General features: G+C 39.4%; 1 protein-coding gene across 3 annotated transcripts in view; it reads left to right on the top strand.

Annotated features, from left to right (window-relative positions):
- The first annotated feature begins 11,695 nt into the window (after positions 1–11,695).
- Positions 11,696–23,958, top strand: part of ERBB4 (erb-b2 receptor tyrosine kinase 4) — a 634,946-nt gene continuing 622,683 nt past the window's right edge. For all 3 annotated transcript variants that reach the window (XM_075180320.1, XM_075180321.1, XM_075180319.1), the window contains exon 1: positions 11,696–12,094. In XM_075180320.1, coding sequence (XP_075036421.1) covers positions 11,989–12,094 — 106 coding nt within the window. In that variant the 5' untranslated portion in view covers positions 11,696–11,988. The remainder of the gene's footprint in view (positions 12,095–23,958) is intronic.

The following is a 23,958-nucleotide window of genomic DNA, read 5'->3' as shown; positions in this document are numbered from 1 at the left end:
TATTAAATTCAGTTTGATTGCTAAAAGCCACACAGTTGAATTATTGCAGTAGTTACACCCTCACTGGAATTAATTTATAGTCAACCATCTTTGCCATTTTTCACATTTCATTACATCAATCAAAATGCACTTATTTGGAAATTCTTATCAATGATCAACACAAAATACTATGTAGTGTCAAAATAAATTTTTTTAAAAATCTAAAACTGTTTCTTAATTACAAATTAAAAAAACAGGCAATATTTGATTATATGTCACATGCCGGAGTCTGTCACTATTCGAACTTGCTGTCCAGCTCACTCCCTCTGCTCCCCCCTCCACTCAATGATCCGGCTCTTATACCACATCCCCACTCTATGCAACAGGAGACGCGGCCTGTCCCAATCATTAGTACAGCTATTGAAACTTGCTCTGTGCACAGTTCTGCCAGTAGTAGTAGGCTCCATACCTTTACTCCAGCGTTCCTGTACATCTTGTGGATGAGTTCTGCAAATTCTGACCCAGACTGACCATTCTTCGAGTTTGGCAAAAAGAGAATCCACTAAATCTACTAGACTCGCCCCATTGTATTTCTTTCTACTTGGTAGAAGTACTATCAGCTACAACTCAGTTGTAATAGTTTGGATTAGTCTCTACCAGCTTTGCATTCATGGACACTGCAATTTTCACCCACTCATCTTTGCAATATAATTCAAAGTCGTCCATCAGGTTGAATGGGGACTGTGGGTGAACCGCAATTTTCATATCATCAGCTTCTCAAAGGGACTGAAGTCTATCTGTCTAGCCTTGTAGACTGCAGCAAATTTTAATTGTCTAAATGTGGCTCCATCCATTGTGCCCTCTATTTTCTAGTACCTGAAGCAGAGAAGCATGCCTGCATAGCATTATGCTCCCACGATCATGCTTCACAGTAGGGACAATGTTCTTGGAATGGTGTGTCAAACATAAAGCCTACTATTAAGGTCAAAAAAGTTCAATCTGGCTTTTATCACCAGACGATAACATCTTCCTCCTTTTAGTATGTGGGTCTTCCACATGCTTTCTGGCAAACTCTATGCAAGATTTCATGTGTGGTTTTCTTTTTGTCATCTTCAAATAAAGGATAGAAAATTTGTGATGTGCTGAAACTTGTTGTCCCATGGACAGTTTATCCTATCTCTGGAAGACTGTAACTCTGTTAGAGTTACCATATGTCACACACCAGGCTTTTCGCTGCTTTTCCAAGTTGTCCCTGCGGTCCTTAGGCTCTGGTGGTTTCAGACCTCTTTGTAAAATGCTGTCCAGTCTGTCTCCATTCCAGAGATCCCTCCAGAATCAGAGTATGGGCGTGGTCATCTTGGATTCGGTCACATGATTCCTCCCAGACATTCAGGTGATAACACCCTCCATTCCAGATTCCCTCCAAAACCTGTTCATGGGAGCTGCCATCTTGGATTTAGTCACCTGGTCCATCTCAGCAACTCAGAGTGCTGCTTCTAGCCAGCTAACTGCAGTCTCCAATCAGGAATCAACAATTATAAAAGGACTTCCTGGATCCCTTACCTGTTGCCAGTGCAACGTTGCATTTCATCATCATCATCATCATCATCATCACCATTTATTTATATAACGCCACTAATACAGCAGCGCTGTACAGAGAACTCATTCACATCAGTCCCTGCCCCATTGGAGCTTACACTCTAAATTACCTAACACACACACACACACACACCAGACAGACAGAGAGAGAGAGTCATTTTTTTTTTTATAGCAGCCAATTAACCTACTAGTAAGTTTTTGGAGTGTGGGAGGAAACCGGAGCACCCGGAGGAAACCCACGCAAACACAGGGAGAACTCATGACCCCAGTGCTGTGAGGCAGAAGTGCTAACCACTTAGCCACCGTGCTGCCCATTTCTGACGCCAACCTGGTTCCCAGCAGTTTGCAGTCTTGCTTGCTACAGTCTTGCTATTAATCCAACTCTGACAGTGCAGTCTGCATTCTAGCTCCAGTCTAAATCCAGCACTCTGATTCCATCCATTCTGGTTCCATTCCAGTTACTGCATTCCGGTTACAGAATTCCGGTTCCAGTACGGTTACAGTGATTCACTTTCAGCATTCCGGTTACAGTGATCCACTTCCAGCACTCCAGTTACAACATTCCGGTTCCAGTAATCTACTTTCAGTATTCCGTTTACCAGTCCATTCTTTACATGCAGAGAAACATTATTACGCCACCCAGCTTTGTCCACGTAGTCACAAGTCCAGCTCCAGAGACACAACCCAGTCCAGGTACAGACAGATCCTCAGGAGTGACACCATAGGCCTATTGGTGGCTTGATGTTCAGTTTTGGAGGTAGACCTGTACTAGACAAATTCACAGATGTGCTATATTCTCTCCATTTCTTTATGATAGACTTGACATTACTCCTGTGCATATCAAACGTCTCTGAAAGATTTTTGTATCCTGAATGGTAATTTTTAATAAGCCTTTCTTGGATTTGCTTTGAATGTTCATTGATTTTCATGATGGAGCTCTTGTTTGGATATAATCTAACTAACTGTGGGCCATCTCACAAGACAAGTATGTGCATTTTGAATTGAAACTCTTGGACTTAATTAGCTATATGGCCTCTGAAGACAACTGATTACACAAGGGTTTATTTAAGTGTATCCTGGCAAAAAGGGTGAATACTTATGTATTGAATTAGTGCCTGTTTTTACTTGTCATTTATGGAAACGTATTAAGAAAAATATATAGAGGTGTTTTATTTACTTGACATTACATATTATTTTGTGTTGATCAGTGGTAAGAATTTTGGAGTAAATTCATTTGTTTTTATTATGTAAGAAAATCATATCTGAAAAATACCAAAGGGGTGAATATTTTCTATAGCCAGTGTAAATTTCCAAACAAACTTCCCAAATTATTACCAATATAGCAGTTTCCCTTGAATGTTAGATTTAAAGATGCTGCCTAGTGATAGATTGTATGCACCAATCATACAGTTTGCTGCATCCGTGAGCCCCAACATATATAAGTGCCGTACAGCTACTGATTTGAGAGTGACCTTACAAACTGGGAGATAGATTATCTTTCACACATAGGCCTACATATATTGGACATGATTGATGTTTCTACTGTGCCCTGTCTGCTGCTGAGTGTTAATGTGGGGTTACAAATCTGCTTCAGAGGTATATTATCTTGACGTACATAGCTGATTCATGTTTAATGTTGGTAATACCTTTTGTCATTAGCCTTTTATTATTTGTTGACCTGACTACTGCTGAATAAAACTTGGGTTTGATATTGATACTATTGTATCAGTGTGCAAGTACTGGCCAAGTCTTGGGGTGTCACTATACACAAGTGGGAATCATCTACTTTTATAGAACAAACTAAACCCAACTCTAATTCTACTGATATCCTAATCCGAACCTTTAACCATAAATCAAGTTAAGTCTCGCCAACCTATAAACCTGGCCCAAACTTGTGTTGCCCTAAAAGTGTTTTCTTATCGCATCTCTCAAATTCTAAAAATGCAGGAACCTTCTTATAAATGTACTAGTGACAAATTATTTCCTAAACAGTAAAAAACAAATTGTGTATTACAAGTACTACACTACTGTATCTGGCAAAAATTTGGTCCCATTAGTTTGCCAAAGCATTTGGAAGATACTCATTGATTGTTTCAAATGGATTACGGCCACTAACTTCATATTTGCTCAAGGTCTCCTAATGATCTACATCAGCCTGGTCTACTGACACAGAGTGGCAACACACTACAGATTTTTCAGCCAATTCTCGTGCCGATCACACAATAAAGGACCGTTCAGTAACATATCACATTAGTGTGTACGCACCCATGATTGTGCTTACCGTTCCAAAGCAAATTGTATTATTTGATTTGATTTTATAAACTTCCTAAAAATCACGATCAGCGATGAAACAATGTCAAGCAAAAGTGGAAGTGTGTATGCACTCACGACCAGAACTGCAGGCATATCTCTATACAGTGTGCAGAGCAACAATCTTTTAAGCAGATGGTTATGAGAGATAAAGAGAACAGATCTGAAGGTAAATCATGTAGGTGTGTACACATCAATCTGAATGCCCACACTGTCCACTAGAGTGCTGGGAGCTGTCTACTGAGTACAAAGGTTTTCCATCAAAGCAAATCATGGGTTGGTGAGTGAGAGAAATTTGCCCTCTCTCTCCCAGTCTCACAACATTCAGGAGATTACTGGGCAAACTCATGAGTTTGGGGATCAATCGAGGGAGCCTTGCCAAATTCATATGCTACTAATTTAATGTGTTCAGGACATTAATTATGAGATCACCCTAAACGTATTGTTTAATATACAAACATAAGTGATCAATACCTATCATCTTATAGCAATATGCATTCACTAGATTTACTGTACTACTGAGGGAATCCCACAATACAGGCCCCTCAACTTCTTGGGACCAATGTTAAAGTTAATGTGACGCCAAGAGAGTTAAGTATTGCCATGCTTCATATCATGGAATAGACCTGAACCATTGTTACATGCTGAATCACTATATACTGTACAAAACCTGATTCCTTTTAAATTTACCTCTAATATATATTGGTATATTTAACTATTACAATTCTTTCGGCACGGCCATTTTCATTCCTTATCGTAATGATAAGGAATGAAAGATTGTGATATTTTATTAAAAGTGTTTTTCCAGAACAGCAATCACGATAAACTACTGTTCTGGTGAACACCTATCTCTTCTATGGCCACTATCGCCACCTTTGATAGTCACCGGAGGGGAGAGCAGGTAAGATGCGGTGAGGGATCCGAAGATCTCTCTACAACAATGTTCTCCCCATAGGCTTCAGTGGCTAATGCCATCTTCAGATGGTTTTAGTCTCTGGCCACAAGTTCTGAAAATATTTGATTTTCAGGACTTGTTAAACCACGAAAAATGGGTACTACTATGGCTTACAATAACATTGGGACCCCTACTTATAAATAGAGGGAGTACTTACATGTGTGGTTGTCCCCCAAAAACTGTGGCTTAGGGGCTTTTTAAATAGGCCCCTTAGTTAGATAGATACATACATGTCACCTTTTCCTTCTGTATAAACATAAAACACATACTTATACACCAGCATATAACAGGAGACTATATGGTATCTTGGGGGATTTCCAGTGCATCATCACTTCTTAACCTGCTATGGTTGTATATTTTATTAATTACACCCCTTGAGCAAAAATGCACATTTTTAAATACATATCTCCCTCTCTCAAATTAAGCAGGCTATTACATTGCAGCCATTTCCTATTGTGCTGTGACAAAGGAGCCCCTTTGTAAATTACCTGTGACATGAATAAGAACATTGATTGATGGCTAACACTCTGAGCAGCAATTTTCCAACTATATACAAACTACACATAAAAGCATAAAAGCACTATGCCAAATTAACTCCTCCATGATAAACAGGAACAAGATACAGCAGCTAAAAGATGTGATATATACCAGGTAAAATGTCTTTTCAGATCATAAAATTAATGTTTATAATGAAGAAATGACAATTGGAACTGTTTGCCTCAACTTTTGTTAATTGTCTTAGGCTGGGTACACAACACAGAAATTTTCTCCCAATGTGATCTATAACGATTTTATTGACTGATAAAAGAAAAGTCCCAATCAACATGCCGATTCATGTGTATACACTATACACAATTTACAAGATTTACCTTTAGATCTGTGCTCTTCATCTGTCATAACCATCGGCTGAAAAGATCATGACTCTGTAATCTCTATGGAGATCCTGATTGTGAGTCAATATACACTGCAGAATTGGAAGGACATCATTCAATTGTTGAATGAGATTTTAAGTTTGGTTTAAAAAGCAAATGAAATTATATGACAGTGTTCTCCCCAGCACCTATTTCCCGGGTGCTCCACCCGGCTGTTTTTACTTGCCACCTGGCTCTTGGGAGCCCAACAATTGTCTATCCAATTAGAACAAACACTATGTGAGCACTACAGCCAGCAGTGTGTGTGTCAGATCTCTGCCCACTAGTCTGACCAGTCTTGGTAAGGTGTGGGTAGTAACATTTTTCAATATTATGGCAAAGTATTACAACTGCCCCACTCGGCTACTTCTTAATGGCACCCGGCTGGCAAAATTTTCTGGGGAGAACATTGTATGATGTGCGTGCATGAGGTGTATGTATGTGTAGGAAGGTAAAAGCAGAGAGGCTAGGTGGGAGAGATTAAAGATGGAGGCATGAGGTGTATGTATGTGTAGGAAGGTAAAAGCAGAGAGGCTAGGTGGGAGAGATTTAAGATGGAGGCATGAGGTGTATGTATGTGTAGGAAGGTAAAAGCAGAGAGGCTAGGTAGAAGACATTAATGATAAAGACATGAGGTGTATGTATGTGTAGAAAGGTAGAAGCAGAGAGGCTAGGTAGGAGAGATTAAAGATGGAGGCATGAGGTGTATGTATAGGTAGGAGGATAAAACACAAATACCTTTTATTTCTGTATTACTAAACAGTGTTGGCCCAGTGAAATCAGGACCGGTGCTGAGGGTGGTTGGGAGGTGGGAGTTAAGCCTTTTGTTTTATTTCAATTTTTGAATTGGGACAAGGTCCTCAGTGATTCAACAATTTCAAAATATAAATTCAAAAAGTTGGTGGGGTATTGTGGGGGGGACAATACAATAAATAAAATACAAACATCTGGTATTTTCCCCTATAAAAATCCCATCCTCCGCAGTCCAAACAGAAATATAATTTAACTAATACGAATGTACGGCTGCGACTTCATATAATATAGCAGCCACACTAATGAATGAAGTACTATCAGCTGGAGAGGTGAATCAGCATACATCCAATAAGAAACAGTCAGCGCTGACAATTGTCATCATGTTCATTGTGACTCATTGCTCCAGTCCTTCAGCCCCCGCAACAGTTAAGCTTCATGGCAGATGTACATAAGGGCTGCATCATTCACAACTACGTGAACACGCAACTTACATTATTTAGCCTAACCTTGACTCCCTTTCCGACCTCAGTTCCGCCTCTCCAGATGCAAGGAGACGGAAGATGCAACCTAATACAGGGCCATCTTTTCGATTGGGCACGATGGGCAGGTGCCCGGAGGCCCCACGGGCAAGGGGGCCCCATAGGCAGGGCTCTTAGTTAGAATAAATAATCCTGCAAAAGAAATAACCTGCAAAAAAACCTTCAAAGGTCACTGTGCAAGTACATCTATCTATCTCTATATATCTGTATTTATATCTGTATCTCTCTCTCTCTCTCTCTCTCTATATATATATATATATATATATATATATATATTGTAACAAAAAGAGGCATTTAGCTAGCAATATGCAGAGAAAGCAGGGAAGTAGAGTAAAACATTGGCAGTTATGTACCTAGGTGGAGATTAAACCAGGTAAAAACATATGTGGTTTAAAATTGGTTTACTTACATGATTTAAAAGCTGCTTCCTCTCAGCAAACAGACAGGGTGGGTCTGATAGTCTAAACAGAGCCAGGGATGGGCGTTTCCTTTTAAAGAGAAGGTGGGTGTGTCACCTGTCCATCAAGCTAGGCCTGTGGGAGGAGTGTCAGGTATAAAACCCTGCTTGTTTCATTGTTCAGGGAGATCAACGCTGGGCTAGCTGGCTGATCTGGACAGAGAGCTGGACTATGTATAGTAAGCGTTGAGGGTCTCCATAATTGCTGTGCAAGTATACGTGTCAAAACATTATTACCATCCTGACAATAAAGAACCATAAAAAGGAAGAAGTTGTACGCGTGTGCTTCTGCAGTAGCGGGCTCTGCCACAATATATATATATATATATATATATATATATATACAAGTTAACCCGTGCATGATACTCATGCATTCTAGTCAAATCAAGCTACTTAAGGTGTTAAAAAGGTTCTTGTCATGCATTTGGGCCTAGCCCAGGCCTCCTCAGGGGAAGAGCGTTACTTCCCGACGCAAGCGCCCTTTTTTAACGTGGTTTTGTCCACATGTCACCACCTCATCATTTTTCTCCATTACCTCATCCTTCATGCCACATCCTTCATCAAGCTACTTAAGGTGTTAAAAACTCCCCACTGTCACCCCCGGCAACCACCAACCACTCCCAACTGTCACTTCTCCTTCAAGAAATATATAGATCAGTGTATAACTCTGCCCAGCAGGTGGCGCTGCAGCTTGTTTTTTTTTTTTCCACACACGCCACTAGGCATTTATATAGTAGATATATGTAGGGGCCCCGGTGCACTGCTTTGCCTGGGGGCCCATAATGTTGTTAAGATGGCCCTGACCAAATATGCATATGAAGGGGGTTGACCACCAGCTTGCCCTCACTTTCGGGAATGCAGCAGCTGCACCTTGTGCATCCACAGTACTTCCGCCATTGCTGTGACTTTCTATTCCAATACAATTTAATGTGGTGATGTCTTAACCATATATCATACCTGCAACGGATTGTATAATCCTAAGGGGAAAAGAAAGTTTAGTGCATGTCATGTAAGGGAACAGAAGAGGGGGCGGGAAGTGGTTGGAAGGCATACACTGCTTTTTAGATAAGAGCTAAGCTTTTTATGGTGCTGGCCACACTCCCACAACATTGATCACAGCCCCTCCAGTGGGCTTGTGCTGCTTACAATAGTTCCTTCATAGTTTTCAGATTCATATTTTAGCACTAGCACCAATAGAGATTGGTGGAAATCTAAGGGGCACCAATTTATGATTGCATATTAATTACGTTAATTATCATTTCTTATTGCAGTGATAAGAAATGAATTATTAGCATATCTACAGGGGCGGTGTTAGCATGTCTGGCGTCCTCTGCAAAAAATAAAATTGCGCCCTCCTCTTTTATAAATTATTTGTTCATTCAGTAATGCTTTTCTTCTTTTAAAACAAATCATACAATGAAAATTAATAGAGTAATATAAATAAATAAATACATTAAACAGCAAACATTTATTGCTAGATGAATAATCTAAATGAAGAAATTGTATTCTTTCTAATAAAATTTTACATTTTTGGCAAATTAATTTGGTGAGCTCCTTCATCACACTGTGCCCCCCATTCATCATCACGCTGTGCCCCCCTGTTCATCATCACATTGTGCCCCCTCATTTGTCACTGTGCCCCCTCCTCCATCACACTGTAGCCCCTCTTTCCTTACACTGTGCCCCCCCTTCATCACACTGTGACCTCTTTCACCCCCCCCTTCATCATCACAGTATCACTCCCCTTTCATTACCCCACTGTTTCTCCACCCCCTTTCATAAGCACACTGTTTCCCCCTCCACCATTCATTAATACAGTTCCCCCCTTCATTTTTTACACTGCCCACCCCTCATTATTACACTGTTTCCCACCCCCTTCATCATTACACTGTTCCCCACCCCCTTCATCATTACACTATCCCCCCCCCTTTCATTAATATAGTTTCCGCCCCTTCATTTTTTTTACACAATAGCCTTGTTTATATAAAATGCTGTAATTCCCTGAAAACTGCTGTTTTCATTGGATTTACCATGATATGAACCTCTTCGGAGTTTCATAAATAGGCCCCTTGTTGTTCCTGCACATACCATCATGGCCAAAAGTTTTGAGACTGACACAAGTATTAGTTTTCACAAAGTTTGCTACTTCAGTGTTTTTAGACCATTTTGTCAGATGTTGCTATGGTATACTGAAGTAAAATTACAAGCATTTCAGAAGTGCCAGCTATATTAAGTTTATGCAAATAGTCAATATTTGCAGTGTTGACCCTTTTTTTTTAAGGACCTCTGAATTCGCACAGGCATGCTGCCAATCAACTTCTCGGCCACATACTGATTGATGGACACCCATTCTTGCCTAATCAATGCTTGGAGTTTGTCAGAATTTGTGAGTTTTTGTGTGTCCACCGGCATCTTGAGGATTGACCACACGTTCTCAATGGGAATAAGGTCTGGGAAGTTTCCTGGACCCAAAATTTCGATGTTTTGATCACAAGCCACTTAGTTATCACTTTTGCCTTATGGCAAGGTGCTTCATCATGCTGGAAAAGGCATTGTTCGTCACCAAACTGTTTTTGGATGGTTGGGAGAAGTTGCTTTTGGAGGATGTTTTGGTACCATTCTTTATTCATGGCTGTGTTCTTAGGAAAAATTGTGAGTGAGCCAACTCCCTTGGCTGAGTAGCCCACCCCACAAATGAATGGTCTCAGGATGCTTTACTGTTGGCATGACACAGGACTGATGGTAACGCTCACATTTCCTTCTCTGGTTAAGCGTTTTTCTAGATGCCCCAAACAATGTAAAAGGGTCCTCAGCAATCCAATCCCTGTACCTTTTGCAGAATATCAGTCTGTCCCTGATGTTTTTCCTGGAGAAAATTTGCTTCTTTGCTTGCCTTCTGATACCAGGCCATCCTCCAAAAGTCTTCGTCTTACTATGCGTGCAGATCCACTCATACCTGCCTGCTGCCATTCGTGTGCAAGCTCTGCACCGGTGGTGCCCCGATCCTGCAACTGAATAAACTTTAGGAGACAGTCCTGGTGCTTGCTGGACGTTCTTTGGCACCCTGAAGCTTTCTTCACAACTATTGAACCTCTCTCCTTGAAGTTCTTGATGATCCGATAAATGGTTGATTTAGGTGCAATCTTACTAGCAGCAATATCCTTGCCTGCGAAGCCCTGCTTGTGCAAAGCAATGTTTCCTTGCAGGTAACCATGGTTAACAGAGGAAGAACAATGATTTCAAACACCACCCTCCTTTTAAATCTTCCAGTCTGCTATTTTAACTCAATCAGCATGACAGAGTGATCTCCAGCCTTGTCCTCGTCAACACTCTCACCTCTGTTAATGAGAGAATCACTGACCTGATGTCAGAAGGTCCCTTTGTGGCAGGGCTGAAATGCAGTGGAAATTTTGTTTTTAGGATAAAGTTCATTGTCATGGCAAAGAGGGACTTTGAAATGAATTGCAATTCATCTGATCACTCTTCATGACATTCTGGAGTATATGCAAAATGCCATCATCACAACAGCAGACTTTGTGAAAAATAATATTTGTGTCATTCTTAAAACTTTTGGCCATGACTGTACTGAGGGGCACAGCACCATTAAAGAGACGTTTGCACTGTACCTTAAGTATTATAAATTACCTGTCATTTTCAAAGTTATATTTTATCTTAAATTGCAGTAGACTATTTTGTGCACAAGTGCTAGTCATAAAGTGACAAAATAAAAGATGCAAATTAGAAATGTAACATGGAGCAGCGCCCAAGAAGAGTTTGCAATATTGTATGTAGTCCTGCGACTCACTGCACTGCTGTATTGCGCGGGATAAGTGAGGCAACAAACGTGTTTTCATCAACAAAATACGGGAGAAATGTGACCGGTTTGTAATGCATTTATAGTCAGCTGCTGCGATCGCTGCGTTATGTGACAACGTGATTAAACAACAACAGTGACCTTCCTAACATGACTCGTGGACAAGTGCAAGTTGATCCAGTTGTGCCCTCCGTGCTACCCACTGCCATGTCCAACTGCTACCCCCCTCCCCCTGGCATGTGCTGTCCTGACTGGAACACGCAGGAGTGACAGGTGCAACCTGCATGTGGATTTCAAGTTCAGTGGGGGCGCCTTAGCCAATCAGCTGCTAAACTCCACTATGAGTGGGCGGGTTCATTGTCCGAGGTGGGAGGGGTCTGTGTGGCAGCTCTCCGCTGCCCGACAGTTTCCCATATGATTGTATGGAACCAGGCAGCCTGCACTGTGCAATACACAGGCACATACAAGGCAGAGAGAGCGCCAGGACTTACCACAAAGTGAAGGAGGATAAGAGGAGGAAGAATACAGTGCAAGGAGGATACACAGCTGGCTGGAGATTAACTTTTTTTCTGAAGGGGAAGTCAGGAGTCCCCTGTCTGATTCTGAGACATACTCAGATTTGGGAGAAAAGGATATACCCCTGGGACATGTAATTTTGGAGAGGATTTGAGATGACCTACATCATAAGGATGTGTGGAACTAGGAGACATCTCTACTTTGGTTGGCTGAGCCTGTTGTGGGCACTGGGCACACTTCAAGTAGCTTGCGGCCAGTCAGGTAAGTGGCATATATCTGCAAGTACAGTGTGTATTTAACCTCTGGGAAAGTGAACAATTCCTACTAAAAATAACAATAATGTTAAGTATCTTCCAAATTGAAATTCAGAGTCACCAACATACTATTGCCAACCTTACAAGACCTTCATCTACATGCCCACTGACCTCCCCTGACAGGTCCCTAAACAAGCGTTCTCCAGAGAGGCAGAGCCCTGGTCACTATTCTCCCCTCTCACATATCCGCACTATGTTAAGCACATGTCTATTGGACTTCTCCCTCCATGTATTTATTTCGTTGTTTTCTGTTTTCCTCTCACTCCTCAGCCACCGAAAGGGGCAGCAGAACAAGCTCTTATTGCTGGTTATTGAGGGGGTTAACGGAGAAGTCTCTATACATTTGTCCACTTCTCTAAACTCCTCACCGTAACCCTTTTTTAATACACTGCTTTATATATTATTTATTATTATTTATATACCATAGGCATGATCATACACATAAACTATTTTTAGCATTGATAAAGCAGTGTCACAACTTACCCTGGCACCCACATCGCCGTATGTACTGTCATGCCACCCATGCCCAGCCTTGCCAATGTCCACACACAGGCAGAGCTGTTCCCAATCACCTAGCTCCCATTTACTTTTAACGCGACAGGTAGTGGTTGCATGCCTGGAGAACTCATTTATCACCCGGCAGGAACTGCATGGTCCACGGCATCACTCCAAATACATATGTATCCAATATTGTATTCATCATTTATCGCTCATACTAGACGGCATTCACCTTTTACACATTAATACAACTGACCATAAAACTGTGTCGTCTATGTTGTGGAATCCATATTTTACAAACACCTGTCATAAAAGAAAACAAACAGCATTCCCCGTGTGAGCGATAGATTTACCACCACAGCTTTTTATAGAAATCTTACAGCGAACACGCTGCATTTTTGTTATCCTAATCCAGTTGTATTAGAACACAACAGAGTGTAGCGATCTGATAAGGTTTTAGGGCATATCCGTTTTATATTTTTGGAAGAAAAATAGTTAATAGTAGCCAGTAGTGTACCCTTGTTCTGGAGTGTGAGTACATCCCCTATTAATGTACAGGTGGGTAGCTAAGCCTTGGTTATCACAGGGTGATGACAGGTTTTACTGTGTTACGGACTGTGCTATTCATTCCTCTTCCTTGTCTCTGTGTGTGTGTGCATATCATTCTCCTCACTTCTGGTCATGCCTGTTTGACTGGCTCACAAGACTTCTCACTTGTATGTGTGTGATTTTGCAGACAGCAGGTGCAGCGGGGTAGATCTCCTTCTTCCTGATGTGCATCTCTGCTGTAGTTTTATGGTGGCAGAAAAAAAAATACAATTCATAATATTTGTTCAGTTGTGTAGTGTCACTCGCTTAAATGCAAACATTCCTGTACTTGTAATTTGTTTTTTAAAACTAGAACTGTGTATATAATAGATATGCTTGTGCATCATATCAGCATTTTGCTTTGCTTGTGTATAAATAAGTATATATATATATATATATATATATATATATATATATATACATTCATTTATATGTGCTTGTATATATATATATATATTATATACTTTGTAGATCAAGATATTTGTTTTAGCAACTTAATAGTCACTTATAATTCATGATGTTTTAACATGTTTCTTCATTCCCGTTCCCTATACTTGACTTATAAAGTGCTGTATAATTTACACAGTTAGCACAGTGTAGTTTGTCTTAAATAATGCAATTACTGAACTGTATTTGCAGTTAGAGTGAAAGCCTAACCTAGATGTATATATGTGCATTCTTTTTTATTATTAAATCTATAATGCTGATGAGATGTACAGTAAATTATCACTGCAATGAATTGTGTGCAAGTAATGCTAGATGTCACTGTACATGGTTTACATGCATTGTTATGTGACTGGACTTGAACAATGTATTTTATATAACACGTCAGAGATCAATAAAGTGCAGGTGTATTTGTAGCCCTGCTCCTTACATTACCCTCCAGCCAAGTTATGCTTCTTGTGCCAGGAAACCAAATCCACCTGCCATTGGCCTCCTTCCCTTCTACCTCCTCTGCTTATTTGCACAGAGGCTGGCCTGATAACTCTTACTACTGAATTTCCCTTTAATGAGATGTGTAATGTGTACACACAGTATTACACATGCCTGGGCCCTCTGTCCACAAATCACTACTTAAGTATGCTACCTGGGGCTTTTCCCCAAGTGCTCAGTTTTAAATAGATTCGGGAAGTTCTGTTTCATTTCTTGATTGTGTAATTGTAAACCCTATGGTGATCTAGAAACCTAAAGTTAATATTTGTTGGTGACCAGCAATGCATCCTCTAGCGCATACAGCCTGGACATTAACAAGTTAAACACTTGACTCCTTATGAAAAGTGCATTTGGCTGGTCAATCCTGCAATGCAAGCAGTTATGTAGATTGTTTTTCTTTCTAAAAGTACTCATTTAACACTTTTATTCCCAGAGAGCTGGACACCGTAACACAATAGATTTAGTATTTTACATGCTGCTTCTTCTCTGTGGCTGAAATTTATGACCTCGGAGGTCTATAATTGTGTTGTGGCTCAGTATGCTGCCTCTTGACACATGACCTCATAGCTTCTTCATTTGTAATCTCTAGAGTCCTTTTCTTTGTAAGCCTTTTTTTGTCTTGTTAAGGCTATGGTGTAGCATGAAATTTCCCAGCTGCCCTCTTGCATACCCAATATATATATATATATATATATATATATATATATATATATATATATATATATATCTATATATATATATACACACACACACACACACACACACATATGTATATATATATATATATATATATATATATATATATATATATATATATATATATATATAAATATATATATTCAACAACTGACATTCCAATGTAAACTTATCAATGCAGATTTATAGCATAATTTCATTTTGTGAGCACATTTTCTGTGCGGTTGACAAAGTCGATTCATTGTTAATGAATGCCAAACCAAATGTAATAATTTAAAGAATAAGTGAAAGTTTGACATTAATAGAAGTCAATCATTCTTTCAGGCTGGTAGATAAATATGTTATACAATATGTACAGTTACTAATAAACACTATACTTTGTTTTACAAATATTGTACATGAGTAAATCTTGGCACAGCTGGCATTAGATGGGTTTGATGTTTTATCCAGATTCCCCTTCTGTAACTCTATCAATGACCAAACCTTTGCTGAATAGTATTCAGGAAGGAAGAGGTTATATTGTAAGTAATTAAGCTACAAAGCAAAATATATTCTTGTTGAATCTCTGACAGTTGAATCCTGACATCTCTGTGTGGCTGAGAGGAATATATATGAGGAGCATCCTGTGGACATGTGTTTGTTCTCTTAAATCTTCCAAATAATTTATTTTCCAACATTTATAGTAAAAGCACTTAATTATTTTGTATTTGCAGAGAACAAAAGTTTTATATATATATACATATATTACATTTTTTGCAAAAGGGCTTTTCTTATAGATGGTCTGTCTATTTATCTCTGTCATTCATCTTCCTGTCTGTACTGTGTACCACAGGTATGCCGTAGATGCATACTGTAAGTATAGTCATTACAGTAATGTCTAATATATACACCTTCACAATGCCTTCCCATATTCTCACTTTCAGCTGTTGTGGCATAAACAGCATAGTATTTTTATTTTAAAACCTAGAATATATATACTGTATATCCTCAACTAGTACCTATATTTAATATACATTTATTGCTTTAAGAGCACACATGTAAATATGCAGTTACATACACAATTTCGTCATGAACCAACTTGACTGGGGGAGGAAACCGGAGCACCCAGAGGAAATCCACACATGGGGAGAACATTTAAACTCCACACAATATAGGTAACAGATTACAGTTGCAGTTGTACATAAGGTTTTGCAAATTACACCTTTTCTTTTATATACTTAATTGACATAAATGTATGCATTTTATATAATGTTGCTTTATAGCAAAGAACTGTATATAAAACATATGCATGTCAGTCTTATCTGTATTATTATTCTGTAACACGTTTCATGATAATTGTGTCTTGTTTTTGCGTTTCTCTTACAAACACCCACTAAAGAAAACTGGAAAATGTACTGCTAAAAATACTCTCAGATTTGACGTTGTTTCATTATTGGCCTGTGACAGATAACACAACCAGCAAATAATACACTTTTGTCATCGCACAAGACAGGCTTTTGTGTCTGTTATTGTGCAGCAACAGTGAACGCACGATCCTTCATACTTCGGAGGCTGCTTCAGAAATGTCTTTTTTTTCTGGAAACAAATGCAATTACATAGAGTATAAACATCCCCAAAATATTTAGGAGGGGGGATGGTTTGGAATAGAAAACCATTCTATTTTTTTCACCTGAGGTTTGTTGTGTTTTTAATACAAAAATCTCATGAAGGGAGACTTTATAAAATCTGTGTAATGTAAGACAATCTGTGAACCTTTTTTGCACAGTGCTATCATCCTGTTTTCTGTAGTAGTCATTATGGAATGTTCTTTTAGTATTACTTATTTACAAATATCAAGTTATGAAGCAAGTTGTTATAAGAGTTTGAAAGAAAATATTGTGTAGTAAGTAATAATTATTTTGTTTTTTGGGTGGGGGGTTCGGAATATTTTGAAATCTTTTTTTAAATAAAACTATTGCAATAGTCATCCCACTTGTGTATTTTGGATTCAATCCTTTATTCACTATGGAGAATGGAAGTCACTGTAATTTGTTTGTATTGGTATTACCCTGTAACAAAAGCTGCCCCCTCCGTTTCAGTTAGCAGTCTGCTATAAAGAGTTTGTTTTGGTCCAAATGAGAAATTAAGTGCAGATAAGCAAACCACGCTGCCAGAGGGCGACAAGATGTTGAGTGAATTGCTTTTAGATGAAACAAATTAAGGAACGAGGGAAGACAATCTGCTTCTTGCATTAATAGATACACTCATTGTTCAGGGGGGAAGTGACATATTTTTTATGTCAATTTTATTAAGAAAGTGGGTAGAGCCTACCCCTATTTATTAGGGAAATAATAAGGAAAGGCACACACTAAAATTCCAAACTGAGAAATGTTGGGAGTACAATTGGAACAGACTTTGCAGTTGTTTGCAATTGTGCATTACTGCGTCCTACCAGCAAATTTGGCAGAAAAACAAATATATGATTTTTTTTCGCTAGTGTAATTAATGTCGCTAAGATTACTCTTTTGGTTTTTATGTCTACTTCCGTTGAGAAAAGGAGATTTGTCTTTCTTGGTTTACAAATTTAAATTAGTAGATAGTTCTGTTTTCATTTATACTGTTTGTTGGCAAATCTATTGTCGCTGGATTGTTGTGAACATTAATAATAAATATTTTCTATGTTTTATATACTCTAAAACGACCAACGACCGCCGCCTCTCCTCCACCCTTATCACCTCTTCCCACTCCAGAATCCAAGACTTTTCCCGTGCAGCCCCCCTTCTCTGGAATGACCTCCCTCGCTCCATCCGTCTCTCTCCTACTCTGTGCTCCTTCAAACGTGCACTCGAAACTCACCTCTTCCTCAAAGCCTACCAACCATCTACTTAACCCCCAACTCCTCCCTTTGCTCGTCCTCCCTTCTCTCCTCTTGCCTCAACTGGCTCCTCTTGTGCTTGGTCTGTTTACCCTCCCTTAGGATGTAAGCTCGTATGAGCAGGGCCCCTTCCCCTCCTGTTTCCATACCTGTTCTTCCGCTTCGTCTTTACTGCACATGACTAGCCGGAGTCTCTGAAGTATTGGTACTTTTTGTTCATTGTTCTGTATGGTTTCACCCTGTATAGTCTACTGTTAGTACTGTGTTTCTTCGCTGCGGATACCTTGTGGCGCCTAACAAATAAATGATAATAATAATAATAATAATAATAATAAAATAAAAAAACATTTTAAAGATAATTATAAAAAATACAAGGTGCAATTTTCTGTCCTGCTAAAATGGCACTGTGGAGTTATACAAGTTATATTATATATTTGAATAATCTATATGTATGTGTCTTTATGTATAGATTGTTGTGCTAGAAAATAACTTGCTGGTGTCATTGAGGTACACAGCTCAGAATGCCTCTGAGCAAGCCAGACAGTGCTATGTATGATTACAAGCTTTGGTCTGGCCTTTTGATGTATTTCTCTTGAATAAGGCACCGAGAAGGCCAGTGACACTGCATACAGGGACATATTTCAGAAGCCTATAGGCAGACCTTGCCTAAAGAGAATATTTTAATAATTGTTTGTTTATATTTACACCATTCAGCCACAACATTAAAACCACTGACAAGTGAAGTGAATAACATTGACTAACTCGTTACAATTGTACCTGTTAAGGGGTGGGATATATTAGACAGCAAGTGAACAGTCAGTTCTTGAAGTTGATGTGTTGTAAGAAGGAAAAATGGGCAAGTGTAAGGGTCTGAGCGACTTTTGACAAGGGCCCGAGGAAGGACAACTAGCAAACCGGCAACAGGGTCATGGGCGCCCAAGGCTTATTGATGCGCATCGGGAGTGAAGGCTAGCCCGTCTGGTCCAATCCCATGGAAGAGCTACTGTAGCACAAATTGCTGAACAAGTTAATTCTGGCTATGATACAAAGGTGTCAGAACAAACAGCGCATCACAGTTTGCTGCATATATGGCAGCGCAGAATGTTCAGTGCCCATGCTGACCCCTGTCCGCTGACGACAGTGCTTACAATGGGCACGTGAGCGCCAGAACTGGTCCATCGAACAATGTAAGAATGTGGCCTGGTCTGTTGAATCACGTTTTGGGTATATGCGACGTTTACCTGGGGAAGAGATGGCACCAGAATGCACTATGGGAAAAGTAGGTGGAGGCAGTGCGATGCTCAAGGCAATGTTTTGCAGGGAAACCTTGGGTCCTGACATTCATGTGAATGTTACTTTGACACGTTACTACATACACCCCTGCATTACAATGGTATTCCCTGATGTCAGTGTCCACTTCAGCCGGATAATGCGCCCTGTCACACTGCAAAAATTGTCCAGGAATGGTGTGAGGAATATAACAAAGAGATGAAGGTGTTGACTTGGTCTCCAAATTCCCCAGATCTCAATCCGATTGAGCATCTGTAGGGTGTGCTGGAAAAACTAGTCAGAGCCATGGAGGGAGCCACCTCACAACTTCTAGGAATTAAATAATCTGCTGCTAACGTATTGGTGCCCGATACCACAGGACACCTTCAGAGGTCTTGTGTAGTCCCTGCTTTGACGGGTCAGAGCTGTTTTGGCAGCACAAGAGGGACCTACACAATATTAGTCAGGTGGTTTTAATGTTGTGGCTAACCAGTGTATGTATATGTATATGTATATGTATACATATTTTATTAATATAGTGTCACCAGTGTAGGTTGAGCTTTGGAAAAGTACAAGCTGCAGAGAAGGCAGAAGTAGAATATAGGGGTAATGCATAACACAATAATACACAATAACAAGAGGAAATGGAAATTCCATGTCCCAAAGACCTTACAACGTAAGTGTAATGGAAAAAAACAGACACACTAGGGAGAATTCTAAGCACACAGATGATCATTCAGGGCTACAGGTTTAGTGCTGAATGTGTTCTAGGAGGTGAATCCTTAGCTAAAACTTTAGGGAGGTGATTGAACTTGTGTGGTGAATCTTCAGTGAGAAAGCCTTGGAGAAATATATAGAGGTGCAGAGGATTAGAGAGCATTGCATATGAGTAAAAGTTTGTTGTTCATTATAAGATTAACAGGGAAAACAAGAGAATTTTCAGAAAGCATTAGCCAATAAATAATAGATAATTCTTATATCATTACAAATTGTAAATCTAAATTAATTCAGAATTAAAATTGTATATCTCATTACATTTAGTTAACGTCAGCTAACTTCCTAACTGATAAACTCTTAAATTAATTCTGATTTTTAGAATTTAAATATACGCCATTCTTCTCAATAAGGATAGCATTAAATTTATATTAAAATTAAAAATAACCACATGGAAGCAGAGTGCTGATTCATTTGGTGTGGCTTGGGCTTTGTCATACCCCTAACCCCTGAAAAAGGCCATTTCCTCCTGCCAGTCACTGTAACGTGACTCTTACATGACCTGACACAGTAACTTCAGCATTTGACAGATGTAGATCATATTTTGACAGGTGCACTCCATAGTTTCCGATTTCCTAATTCTGAAAGTCTGAAAAGTATCTGTGGTGTGACTGTATATTCCACATGTCGGTGCATCAAAGGGGCGCTATCGGAAAAAGGTTAGCTCTGTTTGGCCGGTGAGCTCCCCAGTTTTTCCAGTGTAATGTTGTTACTGCTGCTTTAGATCGGTTTAGAGTTTACCACCTAGCGACCAGGCACACATGCACAGTCATCCTTCAGCTGCATTTCCCATCCACCCATTAAGACGTCTGATTTCCAAATTATAAGGCTCGTGTTGAGTTGGACACAATATCCGTGTAAAACGTGGACATACAGTGCATCTGAAAAAAGACACGTCTTAAACACTTATGCTGAGTAGGACACATCTAACTGATTGTCATCATCATCAGATTGCACATCAGTGGTTGCGCATTTGAGCCTCAGTCTACAAAAGTTGCATCTACTCCAACATTCCAACATGTCTTCACACACCCCCTTCTTCCTCTGTTCCACCTCTTCAATCGTAAGGGGCCACATGCAGCCATAAGCACAAGATGCAACTCAGTCTAAATATGGCCATAGCCGTAACTACTGCTTTGTGTGCATGCACATAATTGAAATTCATATTAGACGCAGCATGTTGCATTTTGCGTCCAACTCTACATGAGCCCCTATGTGTTCATCTGGATCGGCAGTCTTTTTGGACCCATACATACATATTTAGAACATTTTTAAATAAATTAAGTAAATTTCATAAAAAACAATGGTAAGGATTACATTTTATATACTGAAAATGAGTAATTATATGGTGTACAATACTAAAAGTAGGTATATTTCTAGGAACATTTCAATGGACAAACATTTAAAATCTGGAATTGTCCCAAGAGATTAGGGACACCTGGCAATTATATATGTGCAATTAAGGGTGTTTCACGTGATTGTGACACAATAGGTGTGGACGCATCTTACATGCACCTTTTAGTACAAGTAACTTTTGCAGGTGCTGGAGGGCTGGTACAACGATACACAATGATTATGATGATTATCACCAGCACATTCTAGATGCTTCTGATTGGATGATTGCGTATTATCCCCCCATCGTGGCAGCAATATTGGCAGCTGATATAGTAGTTAATCAGCTTTGCAGCTATATTATATATGTCTCCCAACAGTCCCGATTTCAGCGGGAAACAATATACACCTTAGCTTAACATCCATTTTAATCAATATTACAAAATATTCCAAAAACAAATAAATGGATATTAATATTAGTTAATGGGCAGCCTAGTGCTTGACATAGCTAGGCAGCCCTCTCCCTGCCCCTATCGAGCCATTGTCATGCCCAAATTGAGACATGGTCTTGCCCCCCCGTCCCGCTGCTTGTTTGATCACAATTTATATTGAATATGTGACTTTCACATTTATTAATAACATTGTTATGACACTATTCTCTTGTGTATAATGTTATTACATTATTATATTGTTTACAAATAGGGTAATGACTTTAGGTTTTGCTTCTCATGCTGTTAAGCTACATGTCTACATTTTATCTACGCTATCGTGGGGCATAAGCTTACACACTTGTGACTGACTGACAATATGCCTTCACCTGTGTCCCCCAGACTGCTGCCCCGGATCTCACTTATTGGAGGAAATTCAATTTGCCATGAGGCGTGTCCGGAACGTCCGTGGGGACATGCTGGAATCTTTGCCCATTTTTCCTCGCACCTCAATTCCTTTTGTAATTGTCGGCAGTGTGCGCGGAGCGATGTCCGTGCGCCACATCACCAGCAATTGAATCTCCCCCATTATCTGCAAGCGGAGAGTAAGAGTGAGTGGGAGCAGCAGCTGGCTCCCTCATCAGGTGACCTCTTCTGCACACTGCAGAGAAGTCACGCAGCACTGCTAGTCAGAGGAGGAGGAGGAGTTAGTGCAGTGCATTCTGGGCTACACCCTTCCCCTCCGTCCTCTGCGGGCCCCGGGTGTACAGGTAACTGTGTGGAGGAGTTCTGAGGGGAGATGTGAGGGGCATGTGGGAGGATATGAGTGGCATGTGGGGGAGTTTCAGAATATATGTAGGTATGTGGGGGCATTTTGTTAAAAGTTTCAGATCTGAGTGGCATGTGGTGGAATTTTGGAGCGGGTGAGCATGAAGGTTGTCTATCACTGGATCCAATAGAATATCACCAGGGCATCATCTTTGAAACTTCTCTGAAATTGGAAAACATAGGTGTACAATTATAAAGCAGAGATATTAGCTATGCCATCCTTAAATCACGCTCACAGCATACGTCTGAAATGCATTGCTACTTTATAGAGGTAAATAGTTAAAGGGGTTTTCCAATTTAAGAACTTAACTAAATCCCCTCCCAGCACCCACCTATAGCTAAGAACTTTGCAGATCAGCTTTGGCTCTGCTCGGGGCTCTCTGATGCAGCAGATATAAGGCTTTCAATCAGTACTAATATTGAAAATTGGAAATTTCTTAAATAAAGTGGAATACACCTTTAAATGTATATTAAATATCATATTTTTTAGCCATCACCTCTTCTACATAAATTAACAATTATAGCTGATTTCTGTCTTTTTTTGGTCTCTCCTATCCCATTTGATTTAATTGGGTCTGAAATTAGATAACTTTTTGATGGGTTTTTTTTCAGATTTTCTTTTTTACTTTATGTATATGTTATTACATACGTATTTCGTTTATTTTCTTTATGTATGTATTACTAATCTTTCATTTATTTTGGTTTTCTTGCAGCTCCAGTGCTTTTATATACTGGAACACATTTTATTTGATTTGAAAATGTGTAGCAAAACATCTAACAGAAGTTTCATTTAACAATTAGTATTGATTCCTAGTATACTTTTTATTTTACTTTTTCATTCTTGTGACATACGTTACAAGTGGATTTTAGTCCTGTTACAGCTATATCTAGTTATTTTTAATTCTGATGTGATTTGAAATTTTATTATTTTTTATAATATTTTCAAAACATTTAGACTACTTATTGTTTATATTGGCAATAAAGGAAAAATATAAAGTCAAAAGAATTATGATATTATATAGTGGTTTAAAATATTTGATATGTATTACCTAGAAATAATACTGATTTTCCCTATCTGCTGTAGTATTGTATGTTGTTTATTTTTGGCTTTATTTTTTATACATGTGCCCAGTGATAGATCTTGTGTGTGGGATAACCATTTCTTCCCGTATTATTAAACCAACTAATTTCTCACCTTCTGCCGTAGACAATATATTCCAACCTGATCTTTTTCTCTGTAGTTTTCAGCCTTCTTGCATGGTTGACTGGGTTAATACCTGTCCCTTAGACTTATTTCAGACTGAGCATAAAAAGCATTGATCCAGAATAGGATCACTGTCTTCCAAGGCCAAACATCTCTTCAGGAGAATCTGTAATACCCTTAGGTGTGATGCTTTGTTGCTTACACCCTTCATAGATGAAAAGGGAACTTATTTTTATTCTGTGTTTTTGCATCTGCGGTGGATGTGGGATATTGCACAGCTATTGGATAAAATGCCTCAAAGGATTTCAAGTTGTCTTTAGGTTGTTCATTGAAACAGTAATGTGAAAAGAATATGCAGGTGTGTTCTTGTGCTTAGTGTCCCTTCAGAGCACTAAATACCTCCTTCA

Source organism: Mixophyes fleayi, chromosome 7 (assembly GCF_038048845.1).
Source record: "Mixophyes fleayi isolate aMixFle1 chromosome 7, aMixFle1.hap1, whole genome shotgun sequence".
NCBI classification, from domain to species: Eukaryota; Metazoa; Chordata; class Amphibia; order Anura; family Limnodynastidae; genus Mixophyes; species Mixophyes fleayi.
The sequence above is the reverse complement of the archived record's forward strand: the minus strand, read 5'-3'. Positions and strand labels throughout refer to the sequence as shown.